The sequence below is a fragment of the Falco cherrug genome, chromosome 8 (assembly GCF_023634085.1).
Source record: "Falco cherrug isolate bFalChe1 chromosome 8, bFalChe1.pri, whole genome shotgun sequence".
Classification (NCBI taxonomy): domain Eukaryota; kingdom Metazoa; phylum Chordata; class Aves; order Falconiformes; family Falconidae; genus Falco; species Falco cherrug.
In genome coordinates, this window is record NC_073704.1 from 24,314,518 (window position 1) to 24,333,026 (window position 18,509).

At 38.1% G+C, this 18,509-nt stretch overlaps 2 protein-coding genes across 6 annotated transcripts in view; both read left to right on the top strand.

The window, feature by feature from the left end:
- The window catches only part of IFIH1 (interferon induced with helicase C domain 1), a 28,833-nt gene extending 24,562 nt beyond the window's left edge, over window positions 1-4,271 (top strand). For 2 of the 3 annotated variants that reach the window (XM_055717518.1, XM_014283005.3), the window contains 5 exons: window positions 215-364; window positions 1,052-1,213; window positions 1,539-1,729; window positions 3,148-3,241; window positions 3,350-4,271. In XM_055717518.1, the coding sequence (XP_055573493.1) occupies window positions 215-364; window positions 1,052-1,213; window positions 1,539-1,729; window positions 3,148-3,241; window positions 3,350-3,532 (780 nt within the window). In that variant the 3' untranslated portion in view covers window positions 3,533-4,271. Of the gene's footprint in view, window positions 1-214; window positions 365-1,051; window positions 1,214-1,538; window positions 1,730-2,823; window positions 2,941-3,147; window positions 3,242-3,349 lie in introns of those variants that run through there. The other variant, XM_055717519.1, reaches the window with a different exon arrangement.
- Window positions 4,272-4,416: 145 nt separating this feature from the next.
- Window positions 4,417-18,509, top strand: part of FAP (fibroblast activation protein alpha) — a 45,146-nt gene continuing 31,053 nt past the window's right edge. The window contains exons 1-5 of one of the 3 annotated variants that reach the window (XM_027810675.2): window positions 4,417-6,136; window positions 7,248-7,909; window positions 9,136-9,198; window positions 9,471-9,555; window positions 16,884-16,979. In XM_027810675.2, the coding sequence (XP_027666476.1) occupies window positions 9,193-9,198; window positions 9,471-9,555; window positions 16,884-16,979 (187 nt within the window). In that variant the 5' untranslated portion in view covers window positions 4,417-6,136; window positions 7,248-7,909; window positions 9,136-9,192. Of the gene's footprint in view, window positions 6,137-7,247; window positions 7,910-8,880; window positions 9,045-9,135; window positions 9,199-9,470; window positions 9,556-16,883; window positions 16,980-18,509 lie in introns of those variants that run through there. The other 2 variants (XM_027810674.2, XM_005442850.4) reach the window with 2 other exon arrangements.

Sequence of the window (18,509 nt, forward strand, 5' to 3'; positions counted from 1 at the left end):
CACTTAAAAAAGGTGCTGAACACCTATTATATTCAATAGGAATTCCTTGTTTGTGATCTTAAGGATGCTTAAATATAGTTGTTGAAGCCACTTGACATTTGGCATTCCACTCTGAAATGACTGGACTATAATTCCTTCAACCTCTTCATTAGAAGAAACTTGACAGAAACTAATACTGAAAGTTAGTATACTGATATTTTTTTTCCATTTACAGAATGAGCAAAGGGAAGTTATTGATAAATTCCGAGGTGGAAATGTAAATTTACTTATTGCTACTACTGTAGCTGAGGAGGGCCTAGACATCAAAGAGTGTAACATCGTTATTCGCTATGGCCTTGTCACCAATGAAATTGCTATGGTGCAGGTATGAGTTTACTGCATACATAACTTATTTTTAACAGTCTTTTTCTGTCTGGAATATGCAAATGGTGAATCATATACCTGGGGTTGAGATAATTTTTAAATACTTGCATGCTAAAAGAGAAAATGCTCTTGCAGCAAGGTTAATTTCCTGTTGCCATCCTCAGTTCGCGTGCAATATAAAATTTTCCTCAGTTTGTAATGGCGTAACACACATTTAAAGCTCTACACCAACAGTAAGCTCTTTTAATAAAAAAGGTATGAGAATATGATCAGCAGACTGGTTGATGTAAAAGACATTTGTACCACCAACAGCTGAAAAGAGATAATATCAGAATACCAGTTTGTCCATGTTCTCACATAATTTGTGAATACAAATATTTCTATATTTAATATCTAAATGCGTGCTTATTTTTTGGTGACTAAATACAGTTTCTGTTTTGAAAAATATTGTGCTAGTCACAGATCTCCTAAGCACTATTTTCACAGGTATCTTTGATGATAATGCAGAAACAGTAAGTGTTATTCACTGATTCTTTATCTGTCTGAGTTAAGTGGGGAAAAAAATGCTCGATGGAGACACTGTGTAAGGAACACTACATGTCTTCCATTACAAAACTAAGAAAAAAATGTTGTGTGGTGTTATAAGGGAACATGGTGCTGTTTATGTTGTATTGCTTGCAAATTGTAGGCTCGTGGTCGAGCTCGAGCTGATGAGAGCACCTATGCACTTGTGGCTTCCAGTGGCTCAGGAGCTGCTGAACGTGAAGATGTTAATATTTTCCGTGAGAAAATGATGTATAAGGCCATTCAGCGTGTCCAGAAGATGCCACAGGAGGAGTATTTGAATAAGGTATTTATTGCAACTCTGCACTTTCCCTTTGAAGGAGACTGATTTGTACTGTAAGAAATACTTTCTATTTGAAATCTACTTAGGGGAGGAAAACTTAAAATAATACTGGTTACTACATATGGCCTTGAATCCTTCTGCCAGTATTCGTTTTAATAATCTGTGTTTTCTGAGCCTTTAGAAAAATCTCCTTTTCTGTTGGTAAGGAGGGAAACACAAGTTGGGAAAACTGACTAGAAGTCATGTTGTCAGTGAACTCAGTAAAATAACTGAAAAAAACCTGTCATTCCACCACAACGTTACAGTGTTCTTACCGATCTATTTCCAGATTCAGAATTTCCAGTTGCAAAGTATAGTGGAAAAACAAATGAAGGCAAAAAGAGATCAGTGCAAAATATACAAGAAAAATCCTTCACTAATAACATTCCTATGCAAAAATTGCCACAAGCTGATATGTTCTGGAGAAGACATCCAAGTTATTGAAAAAATGCATCATGTCAGTGTGAAAAATGATTTCCAGTAAGTGTTCATGAACTACTCTATCTCTTTCAGGCAGAAACAGATTTTCTTTTCGGCAGGGCTGTACAGGGCATGTAACCCTGTAGGTCCTGTGAGGAAAGAAAGATTGTTTAATATTATCAAGTCCTAATCTGTATGGAATTTACAGTTAATGAGTTTGAAGGTAACGTTGATTCTTACCCCTGATTTCAAGGTGACCAGAGTTTAAAACTTTGGAAAAAAATACAGCTTCTGCAGTAATATTAATTGGGTCACATTATATAATACAGTATGTATTCCACAGTGTAAATGTAACCAGAGATGAACACCAGTTACTCAAATACTTACACCAGTAACAGACCCAGGATAAGAGTTTGACTATAACCAGTGACTCAAACAACATACTGGCCATGAGCTGTGCATTGACAATTTAAATTTAGAAGATGTATATTTATATATTTAGAGGATGATGCACACCCCTTTTAGTTCTCCCAGTGTTCTTACTCCTCCATTGCAAGAGATGCCAACTAGTTTGGTAAACATTTGTGTTAAACTGTGTTTAACTTTTCAGTGCCATGATGGCAGATGACTTCTTTTCCCACTTGTAATGGAAATTAAGAGTACAAGAAAATGTTTTAATTCAACTTGAGTTGTATTTGCTTATTGCAGTAGATTTGTAAGGATATTGTACATTATAGATCAGTCCTGTTTGACTAATTAAATAACAGACACCATCCTACCAAGGTACTGCCCTCCAAAGTTGTTTCTTTGAGACATATCACTGGTATAATTTGCGAAGTCTTTTTGAAGAGTTAGCAAGAAATTAGTACCCATATGTTGAAAAAATTAAAATTGCACTGCAACCCTGAACATTGAACTGCTTTTATTGTGAAATTGTCTTGTCGGCATAACATTATCAGTGAATTTGAATAGCCCCTCTGGACAGGTTAATAGTAACCCTCAAGATCAACTGCTCCCTAAAGTAATGTAAGAATGTGCACATACTCTGCAGCTCTGGATAGTCAGGAACAAATGATTCTGTTAAGGAGTAAGCAACGTTGAACTACAGGCAATAAAAAGAAAGCTCTAACTAGCAGGTACCATTTCTTTGACAGCTCCATGGCATCTGAAAAAAACAAGCTAGGTCTATCCCCTATTATAACAGAGAGCCTGCTGTTCCTGCTTTAAGATGTGTGAGGGACAATGCAGCTCCTGAAATGCTGTGAAAGGAGGTATGGAGTGCACTTGTATTTCACGTTACTTAGGAGCATGAAATATGACCTTGCATTTTCTCCAACTCCTGAATGTGCGTAATGGTCAGAGAGGGTTTTTTAGGTTTTGTATCTGACTTCAGCAATTGTAGTCACTGTGTGTTTAAGTCTGTATGTAGCATTGAATGACCAATGTATTCTAATGCACGCTGTCTGACTGTTTTTCAGAAGTCTTTACGATACAAGAGAAAATAAGACACTGCAAGATAAGCATGCCGATTACCAGACAAATGGGGAAATAATATGTAAAGATTGTGGACAAGTGAGGAACAACTTATTTTCACACTTCTATGTTGTTGTTTGTTTGTATTCATTTCTGTCTAATGATCCTGTCTATTTTATCTGAAAAGTAATTTTCTTATACTTGCAGGCTTGGGGAAATATGATGGTTCACCGAGGTCTTGACCTACCTTGTCTAAAGATTAGAAATTTTGTGGTTGTGTTTGAAGACAAGAAAACAACAAAGAACATTTTTAAGAAATGGGGAGAACTGCCTGTCACATTCCCTACTTTTGATTATGCAGCTCATTGTCCTTCAAGTGATGAAGATTAAGGACTTGAATATGAATGAATGAAAATAAAAGCCCTTTTCAACTGTTCTCTGACTGCTGATTTAGAAGCTCCTGTGTCCCATAGAGAGTGCTCTGCATCATAAATGCTGTGAAAGCTCCTAGGCATGAAGAAACTGTCTTGAAGAGGAAAAAAAAACAAGGAAGGAGAAGGATGAAGTCAAACGGCTGCTGTCTGCGCTCTGATTTGCAGTGGTACTCCGGGACATAGAAGATAACCAAATACATTGTAGTCATGTATCCATGGAACAAATTCCCATCTCTACTCACTACAGTCCATCATGGAGTGACAACACTATCAAAACTGCGTTAAGATGACCTGTCTGTCAAGCACAGAACATAGGACAGACATCTTGAGATGTGCCGTGGTGATTATTTTCTGGTTTTCTTCCTGCTATACCCCTTTTGAAGACAGCATTTCAACAGAGGAGCCACGTAAAGAGAACAGATTAGCTGAGTGCTATCTCTGAATCGTTGCTTCGTCAGTGTTTTCGTGACTCAGTTTTTCCCCTCTTATGAGCTCATACATTTTGACAGACTAAAATTGTTTCCATTAAAAGACATTTCAAAAAATCAAGCCCTTAACCTGACTGGAAATTGATTATTTTAATGTCAAAGAAGGACAATGCCAAGTAACTTTCTGTGTGTTAGTTTCGTAGGGTTGTTAAACTGCTTATATAATGAGGTATATAATTTTTTTCAATAAATTACTATAATGATTAACTTCTGTGACACTGTTTATTGTCTTTCACTGTAAGTATTTTGACAATAATAATACCACAGTTTCACCCTGGAAATTTAAAGGATAGTGGTACTCTGACTGTAAAAATAGCATACTGTGTCTTCATATTTATCTCGTTGACAGATCCTGCACCCCACCCCACCCCTCCATTTGCAAGCAAGAAACTGGAGAGTGGAAAGAAGGTCTGTTTGTTGTTTTAACAGTCAGCTTTGCAAATTCAGGATAATGTGGTATGTTTACTGGCACGGACATGTAAACACTTCAGTAGCCCCAGTTCCTAAGTTACAACATAGCTGAAAAATATATCCCAGCAAAACAGAATCTTATTATGGCTGGATCTGTAATTGTTCTACATTTTAAAAAGAACTATAAATACTATGAACATTTTTTTAATTCAGATTTGATTTCAGTTTTGCATTAGGACTGGATTTGGGTGGCTCTTTTTTCTTTCTCATATTGTATTTTACTTAATACTGTGGCTTGTGGCTACTTCTAGAATCTGCTGATTTAGCATTAAGTGCAGGATTAATTTTATACTTTTTACACATTGATCTGAGAATCCGACTATTAAAAAATATTGAAGATTGATAAATCACACATGATTATAATTTAAGATGTGTTTTATTCATGTGCTCAGTATCTGATGAGATGCTATGAAATATACTAAAAACTAGTTATTAAAATACTCTGCCTGGGTATCTTCACCCAGATCATATCTGTATTAAAGAGTTGCTACAATTACATAAATGTAATATAATACACTGTACATAGCATTTTCAAGTGTCTGAAGTAATCTATTCAGTACTTTTAAGGAAGTGTAAAACCCTGGTGAAAAGATGGTATCATTACATAGGTTGCTGCTGGGTCTTCAATCAATTTTCCATGCTGACTAGATTTTCTGAAATCTAAGCTTTTGATAGTTCCCTTTATTGAAGCAACAAGAGCATATGCAGCTGGATTTCTTTGTTCTTTTATAGTTGAGTTCAACAGGGGCATATCACAAACATGCTTGGGCTTCTTGTAGTTCATCTGTGTGCTGCTGTTACACACCCAGTTCCTAGCATTACTCAGCCATGTTGTCACCAAAGCTTAGAGTGTTTGCACAATCGCACTTCAGCATAATGCGTAATGAACCTCAAATGAATCCTGCTGGCTGTAGGATAATGAATCTCCACTTCAAGTGATTGTCTCTGAATGGGGTTGTAAAACGTGCCTATATTGTTCATCCAGGAAGTGTGAAGTTGTAAAACACAAGCTAAATTGCTGTATTTTATCTGCTAGTTACTTCTACATTTATTGCCTTTATGGACCCAAAGTCCTCCAGGGAGTGTGACAAGTCCTGATTGTATTTTCTACTTAGAGCTTTTATTTGTTCACAAATGTGGAAAGAAGAAAAATTGTTATTCACTGGGGATTTGTCTAGCTACGTGTGTGGCTACTTAAGAACTGGTTCAGCTTTACTTGCTTTTTCATTATTCTATCTTTTGGTCTGATGTCATGCACAACCTACATCTTTAAAACTGCGTTTCCTCATCTGGGAATGTAAATGCTTTAGTGCCCTAGAGTAGTTGCGTAACTGGTTAGATAGTTGCTGTACAAACTGAGTATGTTTTCTGTTCTGTGATCTGTCCATTTTCCCGATTCACCCTCTTTCTAGCTTCCTTACGCTTTTCTTTCTAATCTTGTATTATGGGATTCTGATGTTGCAAAATTTAGGAAGAGCTTTGGCGGTTGAAATAATTGTTGTTTGCTTCTTTGCTGGTACTGGTATAAACAGTCCACAGAAGGGAGTTCTGGTGTTAGAAGCAATAGGTCTACAAAGCTTGTAAAGGTCATTCTCTGACAGGTAAATTTTGTTTTGCTTCTAATACTGCAACCTTTCTGAATCTTATTACAGCAGATGCCTAAATAATTAGACTTCCAAATCAGAAAAATACATAGTATGCAGCATAGAGGCATTTTGCAAAGTCTTTTAGATCACGTGAATTTGAATAATTTACTTTGAGACGTTCTCTAAATAAGCATTAATTAGAGGAAGCTATCTATTTGGAAATTAAAACTAGCCTGATCAAAACCTGCATTTGCAATTTTGTGGTGTTCTGGTTGTCAGAAATGACCAATGGATTTCTCTGAACTGTGTTACTGAAAACACATATGGCATTAACCACAGAATGCGAGGAAATAAGTAACGGTTTGGAAATACGAATAAGAAGCATGAGTTACATGGGGAAAAATAATTTGTCATAATTCTTTTCTGTTTTGGAAATTTTGAATAGCTGCGGTTTTATCTTGTTAGGAAACTTGGTTTTGAGCTCAGTTCTGCTCTTCATAATGCACTGTATCAGGAACAATGTATTTTAGCCTTCTCAGCCTTTTTTTCCTGCGTTGGTTTATGTCAACAGGATCAATCTTACTCAGAAACTTTACCTTGTATAACTTGTACTTCACTGTTGTGACAAGAACTGGGGAGAGAGAGGAACTGAGTTAATGGGAGAATAAGACATGTTTCATATAACTGTTTCTTTCAGACAATTGATTTGAATCTCTTTTCAAAACACCCCCCCACAAAGAGTTCTGTAAGGCACATTGCCAAAAGACTGCCCAAATCAGCTGCTGCCTCGCCAAGTGTAATGGTTAGGGTTCAAATTCCAGCCCATACTGTTAGGATAAGGTGGTAATTTAACTACCTTTGGTGGTACATTGAACTCTTTTTTTTTTTTTTCTCTGTAAAACATTAGCCCAAGTTCTGCTGGACAGTTTGGTGTGACAGGAAACCTGTCTCATCTAGCACATTTTCAATTTTTCAAAGAAGCCAGCTGGGATGATTAAGATTTGGGTACTCTGTCCTCGTTAACCTCCTCTGAAAAACCATAGTCCCTGTGCCTGTCTTCTACAGAGAGGCACCACCGTTCAGGACTCCTTTCCTCACTCTTATTTTTTCCCTTTTTGGTGTTTAGCATGTGAGAGAGGTACAAGACCAGGGCAGGGAGAAAGAAGAGATGATTTAGCAGACTTCACATGCAAAATCAACAATGCCTGAGCCCAACCTGCAGCTTCCAGTCACTGCTCTCACGTCAGACCTAGTGAATATTGTCAGCTCATGGCTGCCTCTGGCAGTTGACATTTACCACACCGGCTGAGGCGGCGGCTGAGCCAGGTCTGGGGCTGCAGCCAGGCCTGGCCACCCCCAGCAGGCGATGGAGGCCGAGCAGAGGAAGGTGCCAAGCACCGCCGTCCCCTCCAGCATGGACACCGGGTGAAATGGCTGGGGAGCTACAGGCCGCAGTCTTTGTTTTGTAGCTCACTTCAGCTGCTGCCATGCCTGGTGCCTTTCCATGCATAACACAGAGCCTAACGCACGGCTGTGGAGCAGAGCAGTCCGCACAGGTCTTTGGTTCGTGTTTTCTCCCAGCACAATGTCCGAATGATGAGCAGGGTGCAAGGCTGACCTTTTATTTTTGCTCCCTCCCACCCCCCATAACAGCACGTGGAATGCCTGGCCCAGTCGCATGCTCAGGTTGATCATCTGACAGAATGACTGCTGGCTCTGCGGCGGGAGCGCGGGATGGATTTCCTTTTTGAGATCATCCTTCTGAGACCTGGGCATTGCTCATAAGCAGTTGAGTGTCACAGGGTGTGTGGAGATGCACTAAAGAGCATCCAGCCTCCCGGAACGGTGCTAGCAAGCCTGGAAGCGGGGGGCTGGGGGGTGCTGGCACAGAGCAACGCGCAGCGAAGAAAGGGGGCGACAGCGCGGAGCGCTGCTGGGAGCGCCCGGCTCCTGCGGGACAGCGGGCGGCGCCGGGGCGGGCCGGCGAGCGCTGCCGCTGCCTCCTGCAGCCCGCCTTTCGCCGCCAGGGGGCGCGCGGCCGCAGGCCGGCGGCGGGCCCGTGCCCCTCCGACCGTTATTCCCCTCCCGCCCGCCCCGCGCGCCCGGCCGTTATCCCCTCACGGCGGCAGCGCCCCTGGCCGCTGTGGAGACCCGCCTGAAGCACCGGGCAGGGTGCGGGCTGCCTGCCTGTACCCCGCCTTCGCCGGCGCTCCCCGGAGCGGCTCTGAAGCAGAGCAGTAGTAAGAGTATTTGGGTGAAGTCAGTCTAACGAGCACGACATACTTTTACTTCCATTTTCGAGCCTCTCCTCTCTGCTGAGGGCTCCCTTATGTAACTTGACGCTGCGGTCTCAAAGAGTTTTCCCTGTTTTCAGTTGACCTCATTTCAGTGAGCTAAATAAAATACATGCAATTGGTGGTTTAAGCACTATTTCAGAATTTGCAGTGGGCCTGTAGATATTTACTTCTTTTAGTTCTCTTACACAGCCTGTAGAGTTTTATGGTTTTCTGAGGAAAAAAAGTAATTCTCACATGTGGAAGACATTAAACAGTATCTATTTCTGCTTCTTGTTTTGCATTCTTACATGGTCATTTATTATTTCAAAAAGTAAATATATGTGAAGTATATATAAACAATAAAGCTACTGGATTTTCCTTTACATTCTCTGTAGAGTAGAAACAAGGTCACAACTATGTCCTGAGAACATGACGATTGCCAAAATACACAGTACATATCAAGTAACTGTTGTGTCATAAAACTCTGAAGTTAATGTAAGCAGATGTTGGTTACAGCTCACATTGATGGGAAGTATATAATCACCACCCCTACAGCCACCCACTGTCCATTTCTGGTCCAAGAACTTCCCCAAAAGCATGTTTCTAATTTTATGGAAACCCTTCGAAATTTGGCACAGTTTTCAAAAGTATGTAGGAAAAAAAAAAAAAAAAAAGTCTGCCAGAGGTTTGGCCTCCAACTGTGAAAACAGACACTGCCTTTTCAAACTTCTCTCCTAGATCACTGACCAACACCCAGAAGAGAGAATTTACATTCTTTTAGAATACAGCAGGAAAATGAAGGTCTGTATGCTGCTTTCAGCTTTTGGTAAATTTACATCTGTGGTTTTTAAACTGTCAGCTACTGCACCAGCCCAGGCTCCGATGTGAAAGTATTTGTTTTAAAGAAAATGGAAAGGGAAGTCTTTTCAAATGTACTGCAGGGACATTTTTGCTTGTTGCTTGGATGGATTACAGCAGTTAGAGAGAGTGGGAGGATTTAATTATTTACCAGCTATAGAAGTGTGTCTCAGGCAATATTAGAAATGTAATTATTGTTTGTTTCTGTCCTGCAGACCCGGCTAAAAATCATATTTGGCGTGGTTATATGCCTTTTGCTTTCTTTATTACTTATGTGTATTATACTGCTTCCATCAAGAGGTAAGGCATTTGTAATCTAATGTAGTGTAAAACAACATCTTTAGCTACTATGGCTTCTAAAGTTCACAAAAGTTTGTCAGATCATTTTTCTTGTCAGAATTGTTACGGCTTTATCACTTTACAGAATTGTACTGACAGCTGAAATATCCTGAAGGTAGGATTGAAATGCCAGCAGATGTTGAAACAAGGAACTCCTTGAAGTGAAAAGCACCTGAATTAACTTTATTGTGCATGACATAGAATGTTCTTAGACAGAATTGCAAAAATAATTCTTAGATCTCCTCATATTATGTTATTTTTTTGTGTGTTAGGGTTTAGGAGATTCACAAACTGTTAGTAATTTTCTTTAGCTTCATGAACTTGTATTTGGTTTTGAACGGTTATGTAATAATTACAGAAGTTCTCTATCCAATTACAAATTAAACATGTTGTTGTAGGTTGGGTATGATAACTTTTTTGTGAACATATTTACAACTGCATTTTAAAATTAAAGTCAGCATTGTATAAAACAGGGTACATAGTTTGCTCTAGTAGCATTATGCCAGCTGCAGTTAAATCAACACAATGTGTTCTGCTGAGTCCTCTGGTAAAGTTTGAAATGAGTGTGGTTTGAAATTTACAGCCCAGGCAACACTGACTTGATGGTAATTTTTTTTCTGAGAGGTATAATAAGGTCAATGTAAGTATTTACATGGCCCTTTCAAAATAGCAGAGTAACTGAATGTCTTTGAAATTATTAAAATAATAATAAAAAAACCCTATTCCAGTAACAGTTTCAATTTAAAGGGATTTTTATTCTATTATTATTCTTTGTTCATACGTTGGCAGGGTGTCTGAGATGAAGAAATCAGTTTTGCATTTACAACTAAGTTATAAAATCAGCTATCTGCTGAAGTCTGAAATTTAAGTCCTGTAGTCAATATGCAAGTTTTGTGAAAGGTGAAATCTCTTTCCTACCTGATACTTCTGTGGAATATGCTTATCCTGAGTTGTTTCATTGAGAGAAGGGTGGAGGTTTCTGAAGGAGTTAGGGTTGATTCTGTTATGCAGCATGTGAATATGAGGATAGATTATATCAAGGTGGGAGGCAGTGCTGTAAAGAGTGCTGTAAACACCTCAGAGTGACAAGTTTGATTTTACTGTCAATGATAGGGTGCCAGATTTTTTGGCTAGCTTAAGCATGGTCAGATCTGAGCTTTTATTATTAGGTAAATGTATGGTATTAAGTCAGACTTCTCATACCAAGTCTGCATGTTAAGACAGGGCAGAATATTTTTATGAGATTTAAATAAATAAAAAAAGAGGAAACAAAGAGGCTGGAGACTGAGGATTGGTTTGGCAGTCTGAAGAAGCTGCTAAAGATCATGGAAGATACTGCAGGAGTGAGTGTATTTTTCACTTCTGAAGTTATCACATACCAGCCCACTGGTCTTATTCTGAGCCTTTTCAGTACCTGAGCCATTACAAAGAACTCTCTATAGTTTCTTGGAATAGCAACTTGGTAATCAGTCATATCAGGCATCACTTTTAGATCCACTAATGATAAAGAATTTATCTTACTTTACAGAATGCTTTTGAAGGAGCATTTTAGACAATTGTGGAATACACAGTTATGTTGACACACAATTATGCTAAACACATCTGATTATGGCTTCTTATTCTCAAGTGGAACTGCAAGTGGTGCAGTTATCTGTTCGAATGGCTAAACCTTTCTGAATTCTTAGTAGTCTACTGATCAGTTTTAAATGAAAGAAATACAAATTTATTTTGCAGTTACAAATTGTGCAAGTCGAAGACAGACAGGAAATAGCTATAGAGAAGGAATGTTGTTTGTACATTCCACCTTTATTACTGCTTAACTGAAAGGATGTGGCAATCTAGGAAGAAAATTAATTGCATATGTTAAATGTATAGGCACAGACCGACTAAATTTCTGCTTAAAAAAAACAGGAAAGAAAAATGTTATCTTTAATTCTGAAAGTAGAAGTAATATTTAGTTCTCATTTTGTCTGCTAAGTTTCTAGCAATTTCATGTTCTTCAAACTTCTCAAAAAGTGATAGCTGGTTTTGGTTTACACATGGAGGAGTATGAAAAATTCTCAGAAGTTATACTGGAATATAATTTTCTGTTTGGAGACGATAGTAAGGACTAAATACTTAGTTGCAGTTATTACACAGTTTCTGTGGGGTTCAGAAGAGCAAGGTGGATAATCTCAATATAGTGAATGCCATCTATGCCTAAGAAATTAGTGACAGTTTTTTGACATTTCTTTGAGTTAGGAATGTGCTGTGTTGTTTACCTAACTATGATAACCTAGTTACAATAACCCAATGCAGAATAGTTCAGAAAGGTTCTTTTCACTTGTACACTGGTGTACCCAGTCCTGTTTTTCTGCAGCATAAACCAGAAAGGAAATACCTGTCTGCAGTTGAAAAGCAATAGTGAAACTGCAGGCAGAGTTACAGATAACTGAAGGTATTGCTTAGGCTCCAAGTTAATTTTTTCTTGTGCTATTTGTAATGAATATCCAGAATCTTGCTTGTCAATGTGTCTGTCCCCATTGTACATTTGACCTATGCCTGAGACCAAGACCATTGCAGTTTAGTCACAGGGCATGCTTCTCAGCCAGGAACTGGTGAGCAACCTGTTTCTTAGGAACTGGTGGTGTTCTTTGCTGCGCCCCGGCCAAATCCATTTTCTGATTCAGTAAATGCCTCCCTGTGTTCCAATGCAAAGTCAAACAAGCGTGGCTTCCATCACTGTGGCGTGGAAGAAGAATGGTTCTGGTCAAGGATTCAGTTGCTGGCACTGAGTTCAGCTGGAGCTGGTGCTGTTAGTTGCTGCTTTGTAATTGACATGTGTGCCTGGATATTTGACTTAGAAATAAAGAGAAATTCTGATCTTCTTGGCCATCTATCAAAATTGGCAAGTGGCAATTAGAGAGTGTAGACTCTCAGCTGTTGATGAAGTTCTGTGTAATTCAAAATCAATACATTAACTGTGACAGTGTGCTTCCACCAGAATCTGGTGGTTCAGTCTGAGCTATGAGTTCAGGCTCAGATCTAAGCCATAGTGTAAACCTAGCTACAGTGCTCTGTATGCTGGTGGCAGAAAGCTATTATAAGGTTAGTAGAACAGAGTAATAAAACCCAATATTATGATGGATTAGACTAATTCATACCCATTCTGTACTTAGACTGCATAAAAATTGATAGGAATTCATACTAAAATTTTTCTAGAAAAGTTCTCAAAAACCAGTATGCTCCTTTAGTTTGTATTCCCTTAACAGGGTTCAGTCTGCTGCACATGTGCAGCTGTGGTCTGTGACAATACTCCTAGGACTGTGGGGCTGGGTGGGCCTTTTCTTTCCAAAACTGACTAGTGCTTTGATGAAACTCTTTGTTGCTTAAGTTCTTATATCATCATTAAATGCTTAGCCAAAACAGGCTCTATTAATTTTCTGTCCTTGTTTACATGCTGGTGGCAGAATAAATACTCTGGTTTAGGACTAATTTAAAGGGATCACCATAACAATCTTGCCTCTCCAAGTCTGTGCTTAGAAATGATGTATGATGGCTGTGATCTAAGATAATTTTTATTAGCTTTTCTTTATAAATATATTTTCTGAAAACTTTATTTTCCATAACTGGAAGGGATTATAATTATTCTTCCTCAGTGTATAGTTAGTTTCCTTTCCCGGACTCTTATGCAGTAGAGATGTTGGAATCAGTAGTAAACAAAACCATTCTCATTCTAGTATGTTCTAGATTTCTGTACAGTTTCCGTTCCTACCAGTAACGAGCTGGATCATACTCTGGAGCATGACTTCTTCAGACTTCGTCTTTTCTTCTCATTCCAAAGGGTGGTTTTGAAGTAACCTTCACTGAGAAAGCAGTGGCACACCTCACAAAAAATGACTGAATGTAATGCAGGTAGGGAAAAGCAGATTCAGCTGATGTGGAGCTGAGGGTGACCAGAAGTTCTGGAGCAAGAGCAGGAGCGTTGGAGTTAATTTCTGATGCTGAATGGGCTATGGTTTCCTCAAGTGGAAGGCTGGCTTCCTGCACGTATTGAAGGAACTTGTGCTTTAGCTATTCAGCATCAGCCCACAGAGATAGGATTGGACATTATAGTCCGGAAGCAGAATATAATACCATACTTTTTTGACACATCATCTATTTGCTGTGTAGCAGTGGTTGCTAAATAAAATACATATAGAGCTACATATATGATAAATACATATAAACATATATATATATATAAAACAAATACAGAAACCAGAATACTTTCTGATTATTACAAATGCTTGCTTTAATTTGGCAGGAGTAGACACAATTTACATGCATGCACATTAGACCATGTTGTTGAATAAGCCAACAAGACTTTGAAATTTAAAGCAAGGGTTGTGTTCATCTACATACATCCAGGCTTTGAAAGAGAATAATCCTGATAATTTCACAGTGATGGAATGGTGTGTATAAAGTTAATCTGAGTTTAACATAATTGAAAGTTCTGTTTTCTGTGGTTTGTTAAGCTTTCTCACAACAGTGAACAGAACAGTAAAGAAGAAGGTGTCTGCATAAAGCCAGTGACAGTTAATAGGTGCTTACAGGATTTTATCACCACAATTATACATGTACACTGAATACACTCAAACGCATGAGTGAGTAATTGTGATCATGAAATATATAAAGCAAGTTACACTGTGAAGCAAATTAGCCAATTTAGCGCACAAAGAAATACAGAACTGCACCCTGTAAATGAATGCAAATAGACCACAAAGAATTAAAACTGAGACATTGGGGTGGTGAAGGAAAAAGAGCAAAGCTGAAATTTGGTAAGCTTTCATTTCTGTGGCTGGCTCTGGTATTTGCTTCCTGTTTTGTCCCTGGGCATCTTTTTTAATCTTTGTTATTTCGTAGAGAAACAAAACACAATGAAAGAATTTACCAAGCCTACCAGCAGCGGTCCAAATCAATGTCTGTATAGTGCTGCAGACATGTAAAGTGCTTTTCATGTTACAGTCTGTTCTGTGAGCAGAGATTTTGAATACCATTATTGAACCAGCCTTTAGTTACAGAAGAAAGAACCAGCAACAATTATAGGAACTATTAAAGATGCTGCTTTTAATTAAAGTGTTTAAAGATATCTTCTGTTGCCTAGAAACAAGCATTCAAAATTTTAAGTAGTCAAGTAAGAAATAGTTGTGTTCATATTTTTTGCAGTGCACTGGTAGAAATTCAGATAGGAGTGGACATATTTTGAAAATCATTAGCAGTCATAATAAATTATCACATAATATTAAGTATGTAAGGGTGAAATAACTAACAGAGTAAAGGTTCGAGTTAGAGCTGTGAAAATTAGACCAGAGATGAGACATTCGTGATATTGCTTGTCTTTTTAGTAAAAAATCCTTTAGTAAAAAAAAAGTGGAGTGAAGAACCAGGAAATTTTACCAGATTAAGGTATCAAACAGGACTGCAAATTTAAACTTTCTATACACACACCCATGGAAACAGATCTTAACAGTGCATTTCTTTTGCTAATAGGCATATTCACTTAAAAAATTTAAACTGAAAGCTAGTGGTAAGTAATCAGCAGTCAATCTAAATAGAAATGGATTCTTCTTTGGAATTATTTTCCATGCATTTTTTTAAAAGTTTGCCATCTTCTGTGTTTATCATTAACTTACCAAAGATCTCTAATATACAGTTATGATATTAGCAAGAGGAATTAACCTCTTATTGAACTTCTTGGGATAATTTCTGGACATATTGCTAGCTCAGAGTTTGAGTTTATACGGGTAGGTTTTTGCCTATGGATTGGCATTCAGTTTTATTTCTCATGACAGCTCTCTTCTGCATTAGTGCAGGCAAGGCTAGTGTCAACAGTCAACCTGACATGTGTATTCTACAGTAAGTAATAGTCACTTAGCAGAAAAAACATATTTTCATTACAAAGTACCATAGAAGAGAATATGAAGAAACATTTCCCAGGAAGTCAGTGTGATCTTAACAGAGAGGGCAGCTGTAATGAGGAAGTGATGGAGCATGATATGAAACCTGAGGGCAACGAGTCATCTTGATTATCTGGCTGTCATCTGAGAGCTCTGAAGGAACAAACAGGGGAAGTGGCAGAGCTCTACTAGGCTGTAGTGTGACATCCTCACTACCTCTGAAGACAATGGCAAAAGTTCCCTTGATTTTAAAGCAGAAAAGTATAGAATCCAGAATGCCTAGACTTAAAACCTGCCATTATTATGGTACTGAACTTTAAAAACTGGCCTTTATCAGAAATGTTCCTGTGTCTTTTTGAGGATTAACTGTTTTGAGTACTCTTTCTCTTGTGAACTGCACAGTTTTCCTTTTTTGCCTTTTTTTACATTTTTGTAATGGAATTTTTCATTTCCATGCACTTAGCAAGCCTGCATTTTCAACATTACCCTCTTCTCAACCAATTGGTTGTCCTTAAATTTTGTTTTTAAAATCTGCCCTATCTTAAGTTGTTTAGCTTTGAGAAGAAACATTTGATAAGAGCCAAAAAAGCAGCTACAACTTTGTGCATTATTTTTATGCAGCTCTCTGATCTGCTTAGAAATCAAATATTAGAGTACCTGTCTTCTCTCCAGAGTCATTGCCAATTTTCTTTTGCAGCATTAAATAAAAACTTGAAGTTTGGGTTCACTCATTCATTACTTTTCAGCAGTATTTTTACCTGCCTACCTTCATCTATTTTTTTCATGTGGCTACTAAGAAATATATGTGGGTGGTGATTAATTTGCAAACCTTATATCCATCTTCTAACACTAGTTGATGAGGCATTTATGAAATTTTGCAGTAGGGAATTGTATGCACATCCTGTTGTTTGACTCTGCTGAATATGTGCAGGTCCCTATGAAAATAGTTGTCTCTACATACCACACAAGTTCATGGCACCCATGCTTTGGAAAAATTTGTCACAAAAGATTTGTCTTTTTTGTGGAAAAGGCTTTTCTTGGACTTACAGGGTCTACAAGTAAATATGTCTGAGTGAATAAATGACTGGGTGAAATAAATTAGTTTGTCTGGTTTCTCATTTTGTATTCCTAAAGGTGAGTCCTTCAGAGGCTAAAGGACCTTATCAGAACTGTGACAAAGAACCTTCCTTCCTGCTGTGCCTACTCTCTGCATACCTCCAGGATTATGCTATCTTCACTGTTCCCTGGTGCTAAATATTGAAAAAAGGAAATACTGGACTAGTAATTACTTCTTTCCTGTGCCCCCCATCCCACACACACACACACTTTTCACAGCATTGCATTAACAGAAACTGCCTATCTTCCTCTTAGCTGTCAACACAGATGATGGTCTCCGAGCTCTTACACTGGAGGATTATTTGAATGGAAATTTCCAATATAAAACATTTTTTCCATATTGGGTGTCAGGTAGGTAAAACCTTTTCTCAAATGTACATAAGCCTTTCTAATATCTATTTCCAGACTGGTTCAGACTCAGAAATGCAATTTCTTTCCAGCTTTACTGTGAATGAATGCTAACTATGAAATTAAACAATCTGCTACTCGAAACTTACAGTTAAAATTTACTATTCTATCAGTCATTCTAGAAATGCCAGGTATTTGATGTTTCAGCAGGCATGTTTGAGTCAATATAAGCTATAATTTTACGGAGGTCCTCAGTGTTTTATTTCTTTTACTATCATATTCATTGCAGCAAGTGAAAGAAATATGTCAATGTGTCAGTCATTTCTTAAACAGTCTCCTTTTTTGTGTTTGTCACAGCACTTTTTCATTTACCATTTGTAATAATTGAGGTAGCCTGCGTTACAGACCTCATTCTTTTTTTTCAGTAGTACGTAGCTCCACAATGAGTCCAGCTGTTCTTATCTCATTTAAGAGCTGAAATTCCTGAGTTTCAATGCATTGCATAAAAAATAAGGTTGAGTTTCTAAGCAAGTTCCTTAAGGTAGAAGTTAAAGATGTGAGGTTAATTGCTGGTGATATATGTGTCTGTATGTGGCTGAAACACTAGTCTTGCTATCATTGAATGGCAGCAGCATCAAAAGGCTTGTGCTAGATCAGGGTGCATTCTAGTTCACACACTACTACCACTCCCATCTATGCACTGCCTCAAGCAAGTTATAAAACTATACCAAGTTAGTTTTATAGTTAGTTTTAACTCACAATTTTAGAACTGAACTGAAGCTTTCCAGGACATTGCTAACAGGAGTTAAAGTTTTACAACTAACAATTTGAAGTATGTTGACATCACTTGTATGATTTAAAAATTAGGTCACCATTTGTTAGAATTCTGTCTGAATGTCTGAAGTATGTAGGCAGCATATCACCTAAACCTAATATTCCCTTCCCTCTTTATATCCTTCTCACTTAGACTTGTCTTTTCTCTTGACAGTCACAAAGCTCACGCAAAAGCCATGCCATAGATTCCATAGATAGTCATGCCTACAGCATCCCATATGTCTACTTTTCTACTGAAGCAAGGAGTTAAAACTGAGCCTCTCTTCCTAAGGGTGCCTAAGATCACCACAAATGCTGTTACACAAATCAGAGAAACGTGCTCAAAAGATCCAAGGGTGATCTAATTTCCTAAAAATGAACACCTTATACACTGTTTCAGGCTGCTTTTAAACTGTTAATGTCTCACTCTCTCTCAAGCTACACCAAGTATGTAATTCCTTCTCTGTTCATAGCAGTGAAAATAATGATGTGAAACTAAAATTCTGATCTCATTGTCTACCGAACTAAGGCTCAGGTCTTGAGCACAGGTAGGGTTAAATTCCATTCTCATTGAAGGCCACTCACCCTCACTTTCTAGGACCTGTGTGAGTAAGAGCAGTATCATTTATGTAGTGTCAGTTACATGGTACTGCTGTTATCTGCAGAATCTGTACAAATGAGGAAGTTCTGGTGGAATTATAAGCAAAGTTCTTAAATGTT